General features: G+C 46.5%; 1 protein-coding gene across 1 annotated transcript in view; it reads left to right on the top strand.

Annotated features, from left to right (window-relative positions):
• LOC110531315 (coiled-coil domain-containing protein 171) overlaps positions 1-20,000 on the top strand; it is an 86,392-nt gene that overhangs the window by 42,339 nt on the left and 24,053 nt on the right. Inside the window, exons 18-19 of the mRNA XM_090185699.1 lie at positions 190-312; positions 9,641-9,822. Coding sequence (XP_090041825.1) covers positions 190-312; positions 9,641-9,822 — 305 coding nt within the window. The remainder of the gene's footprint in view (positions 1-189; positions 313-9,640; positions 9,823-20,000) is intronic.

Genomic DNA, 20,000 nt, shown 5'->3' with positions numbered 1-20,000 from the left:
CAACCCTTTTTGGACATCTGAAGCAAGGCACACAATTCTTCTTTAGGAAAATGACAATTTCTGGTAAAAAAAAAATTATAATTGTTGAGACAGAAATTTTGGATGAAAAGTACTATGTTAAAAACAGCAAGATTTCTCTCGGGAATGAAACTAGCATCGTATTAACCCCTTGCTCTCTGACTCTCTCAGGTGAAGAGGATAATGACGATGAAGGGAGAGGAGGACTGTGTGTGAGGTGGCTTCGTCGTAAAGATATCTCCTTCTTCATCATGTCTTCCATGGCTGAGCTACAAGAGGCCTTAGAGCACACAGGTAACTCTCTCTCTCTCACACACACACACACCGAGAGAGAGTTAGCTAGCGCAAACTGGTGGAGGAATCTGGAGGTAGTGAACGAGCAGTCGGAAGGGTACTGTCTTCTGTTTCCCAGGTGTTATCTACTGTCTTCTATATCCCAGGTGTTATCTACTGTCTTCTGTTTCCCAGGTGTTATCTACCTGCTCCATGGTAACTGTCTTCTATATCCCAGGTGTTATCTACTGTCTTCTGTTTCCCAGGTGTTATCTACTGTCTTCTATATCCCAGGTGTTATCTACTGTCTTCTGTTTCCCAGGTGTTATCTACCTGCTCCATGGTAACTGTCTTCTACATCCCAGGTGTTATCTACTGTCTTCTATATCCCAGGTGTTATCTACTGTCTTCTATATCCCAGGTGTTATCTACTGTCTTCTATATCCCAGGTGTTATCTACTGTCTTCTATATCCCAGGTGTTATCTACTGTCTTCTGTTTCCCAGGTGTTATCTACCTGCTCCATGGTAACTGTCTTCTATATCCCAGGTGTTATCTACTGTCTTCTGTTTCCCAGGTGTTATCTACCTGCTCCATGGTAACTGTCTTCTACATCCCAGGTGTTATCTACTGTCTTCTGTTTCCCAGGTGTTATCTACCTGCTCCATGGTAACTGTCTTCTATATCCCAGGTGTTATCTACTGTCTTCTGTTTCCCAGGTGTTATCTACCTGCTCCATGGTAACTGTCTTCTATATCCCAGGTGTTATCTACTGTCTTCTGTTTCCCAGGTGTTATCTACCTGCTCCATGGTAACTGTCTTCTACATCCCAGGTGTTATCTACTGTCTTCTGTTTCCCAGGTGTTATCTACCTGATCCATGGTAACTGTCTTCTATATCCCAGGTGTTATCTACTGTCTTCTGTTTCCCAGGTGTTATCTACCTGCTCCATGGTAACTGTCTTCTACATCCCAGGTGTTATCTACTGTCTTCTGTTTCCCAGGTGTTATCTACCTGCTCCATGGTAACTGTCTTCTATATCCCAGGTGTTATCTACTGTCTTCTGTTTCCCAGGTGTTATCTACCTGCTCCATGGTAACTGTCTTCTACATCCCAGGTGTTATCTACTGTCTTCTATATCCCAGGTGTTATCTACTGTCTTCTATATCCCAGGTGTTATCTACCTGCTCCATGGTCTTCTATATCCCAGGTGTTATTTACTGTCTTCTATATCCCAGGTGTTATCTACTGTCTTCTATATCCCAGGTGTTATCTACTGTCTTCTATATCACAGGTGTTATCTACCTGCTCCATGGTAATTGTCTTCTATATCCCAGGTTTTATCTACTGTCTTCTATATCCCAGGTGTTATCTACCTGCTCCATGGTCTTCTATATCCCAGGTGTTATCTACTGTTTTCTATATCCCAGGTGTTTTCTACCTGCTCCATGGTCTTCTATATCCCAGGTGTTATCTACTGTCTTCTATATCCCAGGTGTTATCTACTGTCTTCTATATCCCAGGTGTTATCTACTGTCTTCTGTTTCCCAGGTGTTATCTACCTGCTCCATGGTAACTGTCTTCTATATCCCAGGTGTTATCTACTGTCTTCTGTTTCCCAGGTGTTATCTACCTGCTCCATGGTAACTGTCTTCTACATCCCAGGTGTTATCTACTGTCTTCTGTTTCCCAGGTGTTATCTACCTGCTCCATGGTAACTGTCTTCTATATCCCAGGTGTTATCTACTGTCTTCTGTTTCCCAGGTGTTATCTACCTGCTCCATGGTAACTGTCTTCTATATCCCAGGTGTTATCTACTGTCTTCTGTTTCCCAGGTGTTATCTACCTGCTCCATGGTAACTGTCTTCTACATCCCAGGTGTTATCTACTGTCTTCTGTTTCCCAGGTGTTATCTACCTGATCCATGGTAACTGTCTTCTATATCCCAGGTGTTATCTACTGTCTTCTGTTTCCCAGGTGTTATCTACCTGCTCCATGGTAACTGTCTTCTACATCCCAGGTGTTATCTACTGTCTTCTGTTTCCCAGGTGTTATCTACCTGCTCCATGGTAACTGTCTTCTATATCCCAGGTGTTATCTACTGTCTTCTGTTTCCCAGGTGTTATCTACCTGCTCCATGGTAACTGTCTTCTACATCCCAGGTGTTATCTACTGTCTTCTATATCCCAGGTGTTATCTACTGTCTTCTATATCCCAGGTGTTATCTACCTGCTCCATGGTCTTCTATATCCCAGGTGTTATTTACTGTCTTCTATATCCCAGGTGTTATCTACTGTCTTCTATATCCCAGGTGTTATCTACTGTCTTCTATATCACAGGTGTTATCTACCTGCTCCATGGTAATTGTCTTCTATATCCCAGGTTTTATCTACTGTCTTCTATATCCCAGGTGTTATCTACCTGCTCCATGGTCTTCTATATCCCAGGTGTTATCTACTGTTTTCTATATCCCAGGTGTTTTCTACCTGCTCCATGGTCTTCTATATCCCAGGTGTTATCTACTGTCTTCTATATCCCAGGTGTTATCTACTGTCTTCTATATCCCAGGTGTTATCTACTGTCTTCTGTTTCCCAGGTGTTATCTACCTGCTCCATGGTAACTGTCTTCTATATCCCAGGTGTTATCTACTGTCTTCTGTTTCCCAGGTGTTATCTACCTGCTCCATGGTAACTGTCTTCTACATCCCAGGTGTTATCTACTGTCTTCTGTTTCCCAGGTGTTATCTACCTGCTCCATGGTAACTGTCTTCTATATCCCAGGTGTTATCTACTGTCTTCTGTTTCCCAGGTGTTATCTACCTGCTCCATGGTAACTGTCTTCTATATCCCAGGTGTTATCTACTGTCTTCTGCTTCCCAGGTGTTATCTACCTGCTCCATGGTAACTGTCTTCTACATCCCAGGTGTTATCTACTGTCTTCTGTTTCCCAGGTGTTATCTACCTGATCCATGGTAACTGTCTTCTATATCCCAGGTGTTATCTACTGTCTTCTGTTTCCCAGGTGTTATCTACCTGCTCCATGGTAACTGTCTTCTACATCCCAGGTGTTATCTACTGTCTTCTGTTTCCCAGGTGTTATCTACCTGCTCCATGGTAACTGTCTTCTATATCCCAGGTGTTATCTACTGTCTTCTGTTTCCCAGGTGTTATCTACCTGCTCCATGGTAACTGTCTTCTACATCCCAGGTGTTATCTACTGTCTTCTATATCCCAGGTGTTATCTACTGTCTTCTATATCCCAGGTGTTATCTACCTGCTCCATGGTCTTCTATATCCCAGGTGTTATTTACTGTCTTCTATATCCCAGGTGTTATCTACTGTCTTCTATATCCCAGGTGTTATCTACTGTCTTCTATATCACAGGTGTTATCTACCTGCTCCATGGTAATTGTCTTCTATATCCCAGGTTTTATCTACTGTCTTCTATATCCCAGGTGTTATCTACCTGCTCCATGGTCTTCTATATCCCAGGTGTTATCTACTGTCTTCTATATCCCAGGTGTTATCTACCTGCTCCATGGTCTTCTATATCCCAGGTGTTATCTACTGTTTTCTATATCCCAGGTGTTTTCTACCTGCTCCATGGTCTTCTATATCCCAGGTGTTATCTACTGTCTTCTATATCCCAGGTGTTATCTACTGTCTTCTATATCCCAAGTGTTATCTACCTGCTCCATGGTCTTCTATATCCCATGTGTTATCTACCTGCTCCATGGTCTTCTATATCCCAGGTGTTATCTACCTGCTCCATGGTCTTTTATATCCCAGGTGTTATCTACCTGCTCCATGGTCTTCTATATCCCAGGTGTTATCTACTGTCTTCTATATCCCAGGTGTTATCTACCTGCTCTATGGTCTTCTATATCCCAGGTGTTATCTACCTGCTCCATGGTAACCGTCTTCTATATCCCAGGTGTTATCTACCTGCTCCATGGTCTTCTATATCCCATGTGTTATCTACCTGCTCCATGGTCTTCTATATCCCAGGTGTTATCTACCTGCTCCATGGTCTTCTATATCCCAGGTGTTATCTACCTGCTCCATGGTCTTCTATATCCCAGGTGTTATCTACTGTCTTCTATATCCCAGGTGTTATCTACCTGCTCTATGGTCTTCTATATCCCAGGTGTTATCTACCTGCTCCATGGTAACCGTCTTCTATATCCCAGGTGTTATCTACCTGCTCCATGGTCTTCTATATCCCAGGTGTTATCTACTGTCTTCTATATCCCAGGTGTTATCTACTGTCTTCTATATCCCAGATGTTATCTACCTGCTCTGTATAGCTGTAGCTGTATCTGTATAGCTGTAGCTGTATCTGTATCTGTAGCTGTATCTGTATCTGTAGCTGTATCTGTAGTGTCTGTATCTGTATCTCTGTAGCTGTGTCTGTAGCTGTGTCTGTAGCTGTATCTGTGTCTGTATCTGTAGTGTCTGTGTCTGTATCTGTATCTCTGTAGCTGTGTCTGTAGCTGTATCTGTGTCTGTATCTGTAGTGTCTGTATCTGTATCTGTAGTGTCTGTATCTGTATCTCTGTAGCTGTGCCTGTAGCTGTATCTGTAGCTGTGTCAGTATCTGTATCTGTGTCTGTATCTGTAGTGTTTGTATCTGTAGTGTCTGTATCTGTATCTCTGTAGCTGTATCTGTAGTGTCTGTAGCTGTGTCTGTAGCTGTATCTGTAGTGTCTGTAGCTGTGTCTGTAGCTGTATCTGTAGCTGTGTCTGTATCTGTGTCTGTGTCTGTATCTGTGTCTGTATCTGTAGATGTATCTGTATATGTAGCTGTACCTGTATCTGTGTCTGTATCTGTGTCTGTATCTGTGTCTGTATCTGTATATGTAGCTGTATCTGTATCTGTATCTGTAGTTGTATCTGTATCTGTAGTGTCTGTAGCTGTACCTGTATCTGTGTCTGTATCTGTAGTGTCTGTGTCTGTATCTGTAGCTGTAGTATCTGTAGCTGTGTCTGTATCTGTAGCTGTACCTGTAGCTGTATCTGTAGCTGTGCCTGTATCTGTATCTGTGTCTGTATCTGTAGCTGTAGCTGTAGCTGTGTCTGTATCTGTAGCTGTATCTGTAGCTGTATCTGTAGCTGTGTCTGTATCTGTAGCTGTAGCTGTATATGTAGCTGTGTCTGTGTCTGTAGCTGTGTCTGTAGCTGTATCTGTAGCTGTATCTGTAGCTGTATCTGTATCTGTAGCTGTGTCTGTAGCTGTATCTGTAGCTGTGTCTGTATCTGTACCTGTAGCTGTAGCTGTGTCTGTATCTGTAGCTGTATCTGTATCTGTAGCTGTGTCTGTAGCTGTATCTGTAGCTGTATCTGTAGCTGTGTCTGTATCTGTAGCTGTATCTGTATCTGTAGCTGTGTCTGTGTCTGTACCTGTAGCTGTAGATGTATCTGTAGCTGTGTCTGTTTCTGTATCTGTAGCTGTAGCTGTATCTGTAGCTGTATCTGTACCTGTAGCTATATCTGTAGCTGTAGCTATACCTGTATCTGTATCTCTGTCTGTACCTGTAGCTGTATCTATAGCTATAGCTGTCCCTGGCTCTCACCCCAACCTCTCTCTGTGTTTCCCCTGACCACCAGCTGTACCTGTAGCTATAGCTGTCCCTGGCTCTCACCCCAACCTCTCTCTGTGTTTCCCCTGACCACCAGCTGTACCTGTAGCTATAGCTGTCCCTGGCTCTCACCCCAACCTCTCTCCGTGTTTCCCCTGACCACCAGCTGTACCTGTAGCTATAGCTGTCCCTGGCTCTCACCCCAACCTCTCTCTGTGTTTTCCCTGACCACCAGCTGTACCTGTAACTATAGCTGTCCCTGGCTCTCACCCCAACCTCTCTCTGTGTTTCCCCTGACCACCAGCTGTACCTGTAACTATAGCTGTCCCTGGCTCTCACCCCAACCTCTCTCTGTGTTTCCCCTGACCACCAGCTGTATCTGTAGCTATAGCTGTCCCTGGCTCTCACCCCAACCTCTCTCCGTGTTTCCCCTGACCACCAGCTGTACCTGTAGCTATAGCTGTCCCTGGCTCTCACCCCAACCTCTCTCCGTGTTTCCCCTGACCACCAGCTGTACCTGTAGCTATAGCTGTCCCTGGCTCTCACCCCAACCTCTCTCCGTGTTTCCCCTGACCACCAGCTGTACCTGTAGCTATAGCTGTCCCTGGCTCTCACCCCAACCTCTCTCCGTGTTTCCCCTGACCACCAGCTGCTAAATCGTGGCCACCACTCCATTGAATACTTCCTTATTTTAGATGTAGAATTTTCAGGATGTTAAGTTTTCAGTGTAAACTTAAATGACTAAAACCCGATGTGACGTACAGTGCCTTGCGAAAGTATTCGGCCCCCTTGAACTTTGCGACCTTTTGCCACATTTCAGGCTTCAAACATAAAGATATAAAACTGTATTTTTTTGTGAAGAATCAACAGCAAGTAGGACACAATCATGAAGTGGAACGACATTTATTGGATATTTCAAACTTTTTTAACAAATCAAAAACTGAAAAATTGGGCGTCCAAAATTATTCAGCCCCTTTACTTTCAGTGCAGCAAACTCTCTCCAGAAGTTCAGTGAGGATCTCTGAATGATCCAATGTTGACCTAAATGACTAATGATGATAAATACAATCCACCTGTGTGTAATCAAGTCTCCGTATAAATGCACCTGCACTGTGATAGTCTCAGAGGTCCGTTAAAAGCGCAGAGAGCATCATGAAGAACAAGGAACACACCAGGCAGGTCCGAGATACTGTTGTGAAGAAGTTTAAAGCCGGATTTGGATACAAAAAGATTTCCCAAGCTTTAAACATCCCAAGGAGCACTGTGCAAGCGATAATATTGAAATGGAAGGAGTATCAGACCACTGCAAATCTACCAAGACCTGGCCGTCCCTCTAAACTTTCAGCTCATACAAGGAGAAGACTGATCAGAGATGCAGCCAAGAGGCCCATGATCACTCTGGATGAACTGCAGAGATCTACAGCTGAGGTGGGAGACTCTGTCCATAGGACAACAATCAGTCGTATATTGCCCAAATCTGGCCTTTATGGAAGAGTGGCAAGAAGAAAGCAATTTCTTGAAGATATCCATAAAAAGTGTTGTTTAAAGTTTGCCACAAGCCACCTGGGAGACACACCAAACATGTGGAAGAAGGTGCTCTGGTCAGATGAAACCAAAATTGAACTTTCTGGCAACAATGCAAAACGTTATGTTTGGTGTAAAAGCAACACAGCTCATCACCCTGAATACACCATCCCCACTGTCAAACATGGTGGTAGCAGCATCATGGTTTGGGCCTGCTTTTCTTCAGCAGGGACAGGGAAGATGGTTAAAATTGATGGGAAGATGGATGGAGCCAAATACAGGACCATTCTGGAAGAAAACCTGATGGAGTCTGCAAAAGACCTGAGACTGGGACGGGGATTTGTCTTCCAACAAGACAATGATCCAAAACATAAAGCAAAATCTACAATGGAATGGTTCAAAAATAAACATATCCAGGTGTTAGAATGGCCAAGTCAAAGTCCAGACCTGAATCCAATCGAGAATCTGTGGAAAGAACTGAAAACTGCTGTTCACAAATGCTCTCCATCCAACCTCACTGAGCTTGAGCTGTTTGGCAAGGAGGAATGGGAAAAAATGTCAGTCTCTAGATGTGCAAAACTGATAGAGACATACCCCAAGCGACTTACAGCTGTAATCGCATAAAAAGGTGGCGCTACAAAGTATTAACTTAAGGGGGCTGAATAATTTTGCACGCCCAATTTTTCAGTTTTTGATTTGTTAAAAAAGTTTGAAATATCCAATAAATGTCGTTCCACTTCATGATTGTGTCCCACTTGTTGTTGATTCTTCACAAAAAAATACAGTTTTATATCTTTATGTTTGAAGCCTGAAATGTGGCAAAAGGTCGCAAAGTTCAAGGGGGCCAAATACTTTCGCAAGGCACTGTATTTAGAAGTAAATATGCAGTTCCCTAAATGTCGTGGGGTCACGTCAATGTCGTGGGGTCACGTCAATGTCGTGGGGTCACGTCAATGTCATGGGGTCACGTCAATGTCGTGTGGGGTCACGTCAATGTCGTGTGGGGTCATGTCAATGTCGTGGGGCCGCCATTGATTTTTGTACAGTGACTGAGTCAGTCAGATGGCACAATAACAGGACAGCCTTGGCAAAATGTGTAGAAGAAGAAGACAATTACCCATAACACACCTCCAGGCTGTTTAAGGGCTATTTGACCAAGGCGAGGTACTCTCAGGACAATTACCCATAACACACCTCCAGGCTGTTTAAGGGCTATTTGACCAAGGCGAGGTACTCTCAGGACAATTACCCATAACACACCTCCAGGCTGTTTAAGGGCTATTTGACCAAGACGAGGTACTCTCAGGACAATTACCCATAACACACCTCCAGGCTGTTTAAGGGCTATTTGACCAAGACGAGGTACTCTCAGGACAATTACCCATAACACACCCACAGGCTGTTTAAGGGCTATTTGACCAAGAAGGAGAGTGATGGAGTGCTGCACCACCTGGCCTCCACAATCACCCGACCTCAACCCAATAATACACCAGCAGGGTAGCCTAGTGGTTAGAGCGTTGGACTAGTAACCGAAAGGTTGCAAGTTCATATCCCCAAGCTGACAAGGAACAAATCTGACGTTCTGCCCCTGAACAGGCAGTTAACCCACTAGGCTGTCATTGAAAATAAGAATTTGTTCTTAACTGACTTGCCTAGTTAAATAAAGGTAGAACAATTGAGATGGTTTGGGATGACTTGGTTCGCAGAGTGAAGGAAAAGCAGCCAACAAGTGCTCAGCATATGTGGGAAATCCAAGACGGTTGGAAAAGCATTCCAGGTGAAGCTGGTTGAGAGAATACCAAGAGTGTGCAAAGCTGTCATCAAGGCAAAGGGTGGCTACTTTGAAGAATCTAAAATAGAAAATATATTTTGATTTGTTTAACACTTCTACTACATGATTCCATATGTGTTATTTCATAGTTTTGATGTCTTCACTATTATTCTACAATGTAGAATATATTGAAAATGGTACTGTGATACTGTGGTACTGTGGTATTGTGATACTGTGATACTGTGGTATTGTGATACTGTGATACTGTGGTATTGTGATACTGTGATACTGTGGTACTGTGGTATTGTGATACTGTGATACTGTGGTATTGTGATACTGTGATACTGTGGTATTGTGATACTGTGATACTGTGGTACTGTGTATATACACTGTGCATTCGGAAAGTATTCAGACCCCTTGACTTCTTACACCTTTTGTTTCCGATACTATATTGTCTGTCTCTCTTTCTCCTCCAGTTTCTTCCTCTCAGGTGGTATTGTCTGCCGCTCGTAACAGTCTATCCCGCCTCCTGGACCACCTCCTCACCCCCTCAGACCGAGGGTCCCATCTCACACCCTATAGCGTGAACAAGGGTACTCTGGTTAGTAGGCTGGGACAGGGCTTACACCGACTCACGGCCAAACAGATGAGCAATAAGGTTAGTGGTCTATAACAGTGTATTTCATAGAGAATATATATATATATGTTATTTTGACTTACTCTCTTAACCACCTGAGTTCGAGGTTGGCACGGGAACAAGAGTGACATTTTAGATTCAAGTTCAGGACTGGATCAACAGTCTACCAGAATGGGCAGTACAGGAATGATTTTGAACAGAGTTAATTTTGTGTTATAAGCATTTTTAGGAGGACATTTTGAATGTTTTGTTCCCTCCCTCCGTCTCCCAACAGTAACACTGTTTGACCCCTAACCTGGGTCCTCTACTGTTTTACCCCTAACCAGGGTCCTCTACTGTTTAACCTCTAACCTCTAACCTGGGTCCTCTACTGTTTAACCTCTAACCTGGGTCCTCTACTGTTTAACCCCTAACCTGGGTCCTCTACTGTTTAACCTCTAACCTGGGTCCTCTACTGTTTAACCCCTAACCTCTAACCTGGGTCCTCTACTGTTTAATCCCTAACCTGGGTCCTCTACTGTTTAACCCCTAACCTGGGTCCTCTACTGTTTAACCTCTAACCTGGGTCCTCTACTGTTTAACCCCTAACCTGGGTCCTCTACTGTTTAACCTCTAACCTGGGTCCTCTACTGTTTAACCCCTAACCTCTAACCTGGGTCCTCTACTGTTTAATCCCTAACCTGGGTCCTCTACTGTTTAACCCCTAACCTGGGTCCTCTACTGTTTAACCTCTAACCTGGGTCCTCTACTGTTTAACCCCTAACCTGGGTCCTCTACTGTTTTACCCCTAACCTGGGTCCTCTACTGTTTAACCCCTAACCTGGGTCCTCTACTGTTTAACCCCTAACCAGGGTCCTCTACTGTTTAACCTCTAACCTCTAACCTGGGTCCTCTACTGTTTAACCTCTAACCTGGGTCCTCTACTGTTTAACCCCTAACCTGGGTCCTCTACTGTTTAACCTCTAACCTGGGTCCTCTACTGTTTAACCCCTAACCTCTAACCTGGGTCCTCTACTGTTTAACCCCTAACCTTGGTCCTCTACTGTTTAACCTCTAACCTGGGTCCTCTACTGTTTAACCTCTAACCTGGGCCCTCTACTGTTTAACCTCTAACCCCTAACCTGGGTCCTCTACTGTTTAACCCCTAACCTTGGTCCTCTACTGTTTAACCCCTAACCTGGGTCCTCTACTGTTTAACCTCTAACCTGGGCCCTCTACTGTTTAACCTCTAACCCCTAACCTGGGTCCTCTACTGTTTAACCCCTAACCTGGGTCCTCTGCATGCCTCAGGACTGAGTTAGCCCTCTGAACTAAAGCCCTTGGCATTAGCTCTGAGGTCAAACGTTAGTCTTCAGTCTTTGAGGCCTAACTGAGTTCATCCGTACGTATCCAGGGAATACAGTGGCAATACATGAATGTATATACAGGTAACTGCCAGAATAAAGGAAACCCCAACATAAAGTTTCTCAGTAGGGTGTTTGAGCCACCAGAACAGCTTCCATCCACCTTCTCCACCAATCCATCCATCCTGTATACCAGCTATAGTCTTTAAACCCATGATGACTTATAGAAAGAAGTAAAGTCATCTATATGTAACTGCCAGAATAAAGGAAACCCCAACATAAAGTGTCTCAGTAGAGCCATCAGAACAGCTTCCATGCCCCTTGGCACAGATCCTTTCTGGAACTCTGCTGGAGGGACGAGATGCCGTTCTTCCGCGATAAATTCCATCATGTGGTGTTTTGTTGTTGATGACGGTGGAAAACACTGTCTCAGGCACCGCTCCAGAATCTACCATAAGGGCCATACGGTGCATCTACCATAAGGGTTGAGATCTGGTGACTGAGACATGGCGGTGCATCTACCATAAGGGTTGAGATCTGGTGACTGAGACGGTGCATCTACCATAAGGGTTGAGATCTGGTGACTGAGACATGGCGGTGCATCTACCATAAGGGTTGAGATCTGGTGACTGAGACAGTGCATCTACCATAAGGGTTGAGATCTGGTGACTGAGACGGTGCATCTACCATAAGGGTTGAGATCTGGTGACTGAGACATGGCGGTGCATCTACCATAAGGGTTGAGATCTGGTGACTGAAACATGGCGGTGCATCTACCATAAGGGTTGAGATCTGGTGACTGAGACATGGAGGTGCATCTACCATAAGGGTTGAGATCTGGTGACTGAGACGGTGCATCTACCATAAGGGTTGAGATCTGGTGACTGAGACGGTGCATCTACCATAAGGGTTGAGATCTGGTGACTGAGACGGTGCATCTACCATAAGGGTTGAGATCTGGTGACTGAGACGGTGCATCTACCATAAGGGTTGAGATCTGGTGACTGAGACGGTGCATCTACCATAAGGGTTGAGATCTGGTGACTGAGACAGTGCATCTACCATAAGGGTTGAGATCTGGTGACTAAGACGGTGCATCTACCATAAGGGTTGAGATCTGGTGACTGAGACGGTGAATCTACCATAAGGGTTGAGATCTGATGACTGAGACGGTGAATCTACCATAAGGGTTGAGATCTGGTGACTGAGACATGACGGTGCATCTACCATAAGGGTTGAGATCTGGTGACTGAGACGGTGCATCTACCATAAGGGTTGAGATCTGGTGACTGAGACGGTGCATCTACCATAAGGGTTGAGATCTGGTGACTGAGACAGTGCATCTACCATAAGGGTTGAGATCTGGTGACTGAGACGGTGCATCTACCATAAGGGTTGAGATCTGGTGACTGAGACGGTGCATCTACCATAAGGGTTGAGATCTGGTGACTGAGACATGGCGGTGCATCTACCATAAGGGTTGAGATCTGGTGACTAAGACGGTGCATCTACCATAAGGGTTGAGATCTGGTGACTGAGACGGTGCATCTACCATAAGGGTTGAGATCTGGTGACTGAGACAGTGCATCTACCATAAGGGTTGAGATCTGGTGACTGAGACGGTGCATCTACCATAAGGGTTGAGATCTGGTGACTGAGACGGTGCATCTACCATAAGGGTTGAGATCTGGTGACTGAGACGGTGCATCTACCATAAGGGTTGAGATCTGGTGACTGAGACATGGCGGTGCATCTACCATAAGGGTTGAGATCTGGTGACTGAGACATGGAGGTGCATCTACCATAAGGGTTGAGATCTGGTGACTGAGACAGTGCATCTACCATAAGGGTTGAGATCTGGTGACTGAGACGGTGCATCTACCATAAGGGTTGAGATCTGGTGACTGAGACGGTGAATCTACCATAAGGGTTGAGATCTGGTGACTGAGACGGTGCATCTACCATAAGGGTTGAGATCTGGTGACTAAGACGGTGCATCTACCATAAGGGTTGAGATCTGGTGACTGAGACGGTGCATCTACCATAAGGGTTGAGATCTGGTGACTGAGACATGGCGGTGCATCTACCATAAGGGTTGAGATCTGGTGACTGAGACATGGCGGTGCATCTACCATAAGGGTTGAGATCTGGTGACTGAGACATGGTGGTGCATCTACCATAAGGGTTAAGATCTGGTGACTGAGACGGTGCATCTACCATAAGGGTTGAGATCTGGTGACTGAGACGGTGAATCTACCATAAGGGTTGAGATCTGGTGACTGAGACGGTGCATCTACCATAAGGGTTGAGATCTGGTGACTGAGACATGGCGGTGCATCTACCATAAGGGTTGAGATCTGGTGACTGAGACATGGTGGTGCATCTACCATAAGGGTTGAGATCTGGTGACTGAGACATGGCGGTGCATCTACCATAAGGGTTAAGATCTGGTGACTGAGACGGTGCATCTACCATAAGGGTTGAGATCTGGTGACTGAGACATGGAGGTGCATCTACCATAAGGGTTGAGATCTGGTGACTGAGACAGTGCATCTACCATAAGGGTTGAGATCTGGTGACTGAGATGGTGCATCTACCATAAGGGTTGAGATCTGGTGACTGAGACGGTGCATCTACCATAAGGGTTGAGATCTGGTGACTGAGACGGTGCATCTACCATAAGGGTTGAGATCTGGTGACTGAGACGGTGCATCTACCATAAGGGTTGAGATCTGGTGACTGAGACGGTGCATCTACCATAAGGGTTGAGATCTGGTGACTGAGACATGGCGGTGCATCTACCATAAGGGTTGAGATCTGGTGACTGAGACGGTGCATCTACCATAAGGGTTGAGATCTGGTGACTGAGACATGGCGGTGCATCTACCATAAGGGTTGAGATCTGGTGACTGAGACATGGCGGTGCATCTACCATAAGGGTTGAGATCTGGTGACTGAGACGGTGCATCTACCATAAGGGTTGAGATCTGGTGACTGAGACGGTGCATCTACCATAAGGGTTGAGATCTGGTGACTGAGACATGGCGGTGCATCTACCATAAGGGTTGAGATCTGGTGACTGAGACGGTGCATCTACCATAAGGGTTGAGATCTGGTGACTGAGACATGGCGGTGCATCTACCATAAGGGTTGAGATCTGGTGACTGAGACATGGCGGTGCATCTACCATAAGGGTTGAGATCTGGTGACTGAGACGGTGCATCTACCATAAGGGTTGAGATCTGGTGACTGAGACGGTGCATCTACCATAAGGGTTGAGATCTGGTGACTGAGACATGGCGGTGCATCTACCATAAGGGTTGAGATCTGGTGACTGAGACGGTGCATCTACCATAAGGGTTGAGATCTGATGACTGAGACGGTGCATCTACCATAAGGGTTGAGATCTGGTGACTGAGACGGTGCATCTACCATAAGGGTTGAGATCTGGTGACTGAGACGGTGCATCTACCATAAGGGTTGAGATCTGGTGACTGAGACGGTGCATCTACCATAAGGGTTGAGATCTGATGACTGAGACGGTGCATCTACCATAAGGGTTGAGATCTGGTGACTGAGACGGTGCATCTACCATAAGGGTTGAGATCTGGTGACTGAGACGGTGAATCTACCATAAGGGTTGAGATCTGGTGACTGAGACATGGCGGTGCATCTACCATAAGGGTTGAGATCTGGTGACTGAGACATGGCGGTGCATCTACCATAAGGGTTGAGATCTGGTGACTGAGACGGTGCATCTACCATAAGGGTTGAGATCTGGTGACTGAGACATGGCGGTGCATCTACCATAAGGGTTGAGATCTGGTGACTGAGACATGGCGGTGCATCTACCATAAGGGTTGAGATCTGGTGACTGAGACATGGCGGTGCATCTACCATAAGGGTTGAGATCTGGTGACTGAGACGGTGCATCTACCATAAGGGTTGAGATCTGGTGACTGAGACGGTGCATCTACCATAAGGGTTGAGATCTGGTGACTGAGACGGTGCATCTACCATAAGGGTTGAGATCTGGTGACTGAGACGGTGCATCTACCATAAGGGTTGAGATCTGGTGACTGAGACGGTGCATCTACCATAAGGGTTGAGATCTGGTGACTGAGACGGTGCATCTACCATAAGGGTTGAGATCTGGTGACTGAGACGGTGCATCTACCATAAGGGTTGATATCTGGTGACTGAGACATGGCGGTGCATCTACCATAAGGGTTGAGATCTGGTGACTGAGACATGACGGTGCATCTACCATAAGGGTTGAGATCTGGTGACTGAGACATGGCGGTGCATCTACCATAAGGGTTGAGATCTGGTGACTGAGACATGGCGGTGCATCTACCATAAGGGTTGAGATCTGGTGACTGAGACGGTGCATCTACCATAAGGGTTGAGATCTGGTGACTGAGACGGTGCATCTACCATAAGGGTTGAGATCTGGTGACTGAGACAGTGCGTCTACCATAAGGGTTGAGATCTGGTGACTGAGACATGGCGGTGCATCTACCATAAGGGTTGAGATCTGGTGACTGAGACATGGCGGTGCATCTACCATAAGGGTTGAGATCTGGTGACTGAGACATGGCGGTGCATCTACCATAAGGGTTGAGATCTGGTGACTGAGGCGGTGCATCTACCATAAGGGTTGAGATCTGGTGACTGAGACGGTGCATCTGCCATAAGGGTTGAGATCTGGTGACTGAGACGGTGCATCTACCATAAGGGTTGAGATCTGGTGACTGAGACGGTGCATCTACCATAAGGGTTGAGATCTGGTGACTGAGACATGGCGGTGCATCTACCATAAGGGTTGAGATCTGGTGACTGAGACGGTGCATCTACCATAAGGGTTGAGATCTGGTGACTGAGACATGGCGGTGCATCTACCATAAGGGTTGAGATCTGGTGACTGAGACATGGCGGTGCATCTACCATAAGGGTTGAGATCTGGTGACTGAGACGGTGCATCTACCATAAGGGTTGAGATCTGGTGACTGAGACGGTGCATCTACCATAAGGGTTGAGATCTGGTGACTGAGACATGGCGGTGCATCTACCATAAGGGTTGAGATCTGGTGACTGAGACGGTGCATCTACCATAAGGGTTGAGATCTGGTGACTGAGACATGGCGGTGCATCTACCATAAGGGTTGAGATCTGGTGACTGAGACATGGCGGTGCATCTACCATAAGGGTTGAGATCTGGTGACTGAGACGGTGCATCTACCATAAGGGTTGAGATCTGGTGACTGAGACGGTGCATCTACCATAAGGGTTGAGATCTGGTGACTGAGACATGGCGGTGCATCTACCATAAGGGTTGAGATCTGGTGACTGAGACGGTGCATCTACCATAAGGGTTGAGATCTGATGACTGAGACGGTGCATCTACCATAAGGGTTGAGATCTGGTGACTGAGACGGTGCATCTACCATAAGGGTTGAGATCTGGTGACTGAGACGGTGCATCTACCATAAGGGTTGAGATCTGGTGACTGAGACGGTGCATCTACCATAAGGGTTGAGATCTGATGACTGAGACGGTGCATCTACCATAAGGGTTGAGATCTGGTGACTGAGACGGTGCATCTACCATAAGGGTTGAGATCTGGTGACTGAGACGGTGAATCTACCATAAGGGTTGAGATCTGGTGACTGAGACATGGCGGTGCATCTACCATAAGGGTTGAGATCTGGTGACTGAGACATGGCGGTGCATCTACCATAAGGGTTGAGATCTGGTGACTGAGACGGTGCATCTACCATAAGGGTTGAGATCTGGTGACTGAGACATGGCGGTGCATCTACCATAAGGGTTGAGATCTGGTGACTGAGACATGGCGGTGCATCTACCATAAGGGTTGAGATCTGGTGACTGAGACATGGCGGTGCATCTACCATAAGGGTTGAGATCTGGTGACTGAGACGGTGCATCTACCATAAGGGTTAAGATCTGGTGACTGAGACGGTGCATCTACCATAAGGGTTGAGATCTGGTGACTGAGACGGTGCATCTACCATAAGGGTTGAGATCTGGTGACTGAGACGGTGCATCTACCATAAGGGTTGAGATCTGGTGACTGAGACGGTGCATCTACCATAAGGGTTGAGATCTGGTGACTGAGACGGTGCATCTACCATAAGGGTTGAGATCTGGTGACTGAGACGGTGCATCTACCATAAGGGTTGATATCTGGTGACTGAGACATGGCGGTGCATCTACCATAAGGGTTGAGATCTGGTGACTGAGACATGACGGTGCATCTACCATAAGGGTTGAGATCTGGTGACTGAGACAGTGCATCTACCATAAGGGTTGAGATCTGGTGACTGAGATGGTGCATCTACCATAAGGGTTGAGATCTGGTGACTGAGACATGGAGGTGCATCTACCATAAGGGTTGAGATCTGGTGACTGAGACGGTGCATCTACCATAAGGGTTGAGATCTGGTGACTGAGACGGTGCATCTACCATAAGGGTTGAGATCTGGTGACTGAGACAGTGCATCTACCATAAGGGTTGAGATCTGGTGACTGAGACGGTGCATCTACCATAAGGGTTGAGATCTGGTGACTGAGACATGGCGGTGCATCTACCATAAGGGTTGAGATCTGGTGACTGAGACATGGCGGTGCATCTACCATAAGGGTTGAGATCTGGTGACTGAGACGGTGCATCTACCATAAGGGTTGAGATCTGGTGACTGAGACGGTGCATCTACCATAAGGGTTGAGATCTGGTGACTGAGACAGTGCGTCTACCATAAGGGTTGAGATCTGGTGACTGAGACATGGCGGTGCATCTACCATAAGGGTTGAGATCTGGTGACTGAGACATGGCGGTGCATCTACCATAAGGGTTGAGATCTGGTGACTGAGACATGGCGGTGCATCTACCATAAGGGTTGAGATCTGGTGACTGAGACGGTGCATCTACCATAAGGGTTGAGATCTGGTGACTGAGACGGTGCATCTACCATAAGGGTTGAGATCTGGTGACTGAGACATGGCGGTGCATCTACCATAAGGGTTGAGATCTGGTGACTGAGACATGGAGGTGCATCTACCATAAGGGTTGAGATCTGGTGACTGAGACGGTGCATCTACCATAAGGGTTGAGATCTGGTGACTGAGACGGTGCATCTACCATAAGGGTTGAGATCTGGTGACTGAGACGGTGCATCTACCATAAGGGTTGAGATCTGGTGACTGAGACGGTGCATCTACCATAAGGGTTGAGATCTGGTGACTGAGACGGTGCATCTACCATAAGGGTTGAGATCTGGTGACTGAGACGGTGCATCTACCATAAGGGTTGAGATCTGGTGACTGAGACGGTGCATCTACCATAAGGGTTGAGATCTGGTGACTAAGACGGTGCATCTACCATAAGGGTTGAGATCTGGTGACTGAGACATGGCGGTGCATCTACCATAAGGGTTGAGATCTGGTGACTGAGACGGTGCATCTACCATAAGGGTTGAGATCTGGTGACTGAGACATGGCGGTGCATCTACCATAAGGGTTGAGATCTGGTGACTGAGACATGGCGGTGCATCTACCATAAGGGTTGAGATCTGGTGACTGAGACATGGCGGTGCATCTACCATAAGGGTTGAGATCTGGTGACTGAGACGGTGCATCTACCATAAGGGTTGAGATCTGGTGACTGAGACGGTGCATCTACCATAAGGGTTGAGATCTGGTGACTGAGACGGTGCATCTACCATAAGGGTTGAGATCTGGTGACTGAGACGGTGCATCTACCATAAGGGTTGAGATCTGGTGACTGAGACGGTGCATCTACCATAAGGGTTGAGATCTGGTGACTGAGACGGTGCATCTACCATAAGGGTTGAGATCTGGTGACTGAGACGGTGCATCTACCATAAGGGTTGATATCTGGTGACTGAGACATGGCGGTGCATCTACCATAAGGGTTGAGATCTGGTGACTGAGACATGACGGTGCATCTACCATAAGGGTTGAGATCTGGTGACTGAGACGGTGCATCTACCATAAGGGTTGAGATCTGGTGACTGAGACGGTGCATCTACCATAAGGGTTGAGATCTGGTGACTGAGACATGGAGGTGCATCTACCATAAGGGTTGAGATCTGGTGACTGAGACGGTGCATCTACCATAAGGGTTGAGATCTGGTGACTGAGACGGTGCATCTACCATAAGGGTTGAGATCTGGTGACTGAGACAGTGCATCTACCATAAGGGTTGAGATCTGGTGACTGAGACGGTGCATCTACCATAAGGGTTGAGATCTGGTGACTGAGACATGGCGGTGCATCTACCATAAGGGTTGAGATCTGGTGACTGAGACATGGCGGTGCATCTACCATAAGGGTTGAGATCTGGTGACTGAGACGGTGCATCTACCATAAGGGTTGAGATCTGGTGACTGAGACGGTGCATCTACCATAAGGGTTGAGATCTGGTGACTGAGACAGTGCGTCTACCATAAGGGTTGAGATCTGGTGACTGAGACATGGCGGTGCATCTACCATAAGGGTTGAGATCTGGTGACTGAGACATGGCGGTGCATCTACCATAAGGGTTGAGATCTGGTGACTGAGACATGGCGGTGCATCTACCATAAGGGTTGAGATCTGGTGACTGAGACGGTGCATCTACCATAAGGGTTGAGATCTGGTGACTGAGACGGTGCATCTACCATAAGGGTTGAGATCTGGTGACTGAGACATGGCGGTGCATCTACCATAAGGGTTGAGATCTGGTGACTGAGACATGGAGGTGCATCTACCATAAGGGTTGAGATCTGGTGACTGAGACGGTGCATCTACCATAAGGGTTGAGATCTGGTGACT

Source organism: Oncorhynchus mykiss, chromosome 9 (assembly GCF_057628025.1).
Source record: "Oncorhynchus mykiss isolate SJ-2025 chromosome 9, ASM5762802v1, whole genome shotgun sequence".
NCBI lineage: Eukaryota > Metazoa > Chordata > Actinopteri > Salmoniformes > Salmonidae > Oncorhynchus > Oncorhynchus mykiss.
The sequence above is the reverse complement of the archived record's forward strand: the minus strand, read 5'-3'. Positions and strand labels throughout refer to the sequence as shown.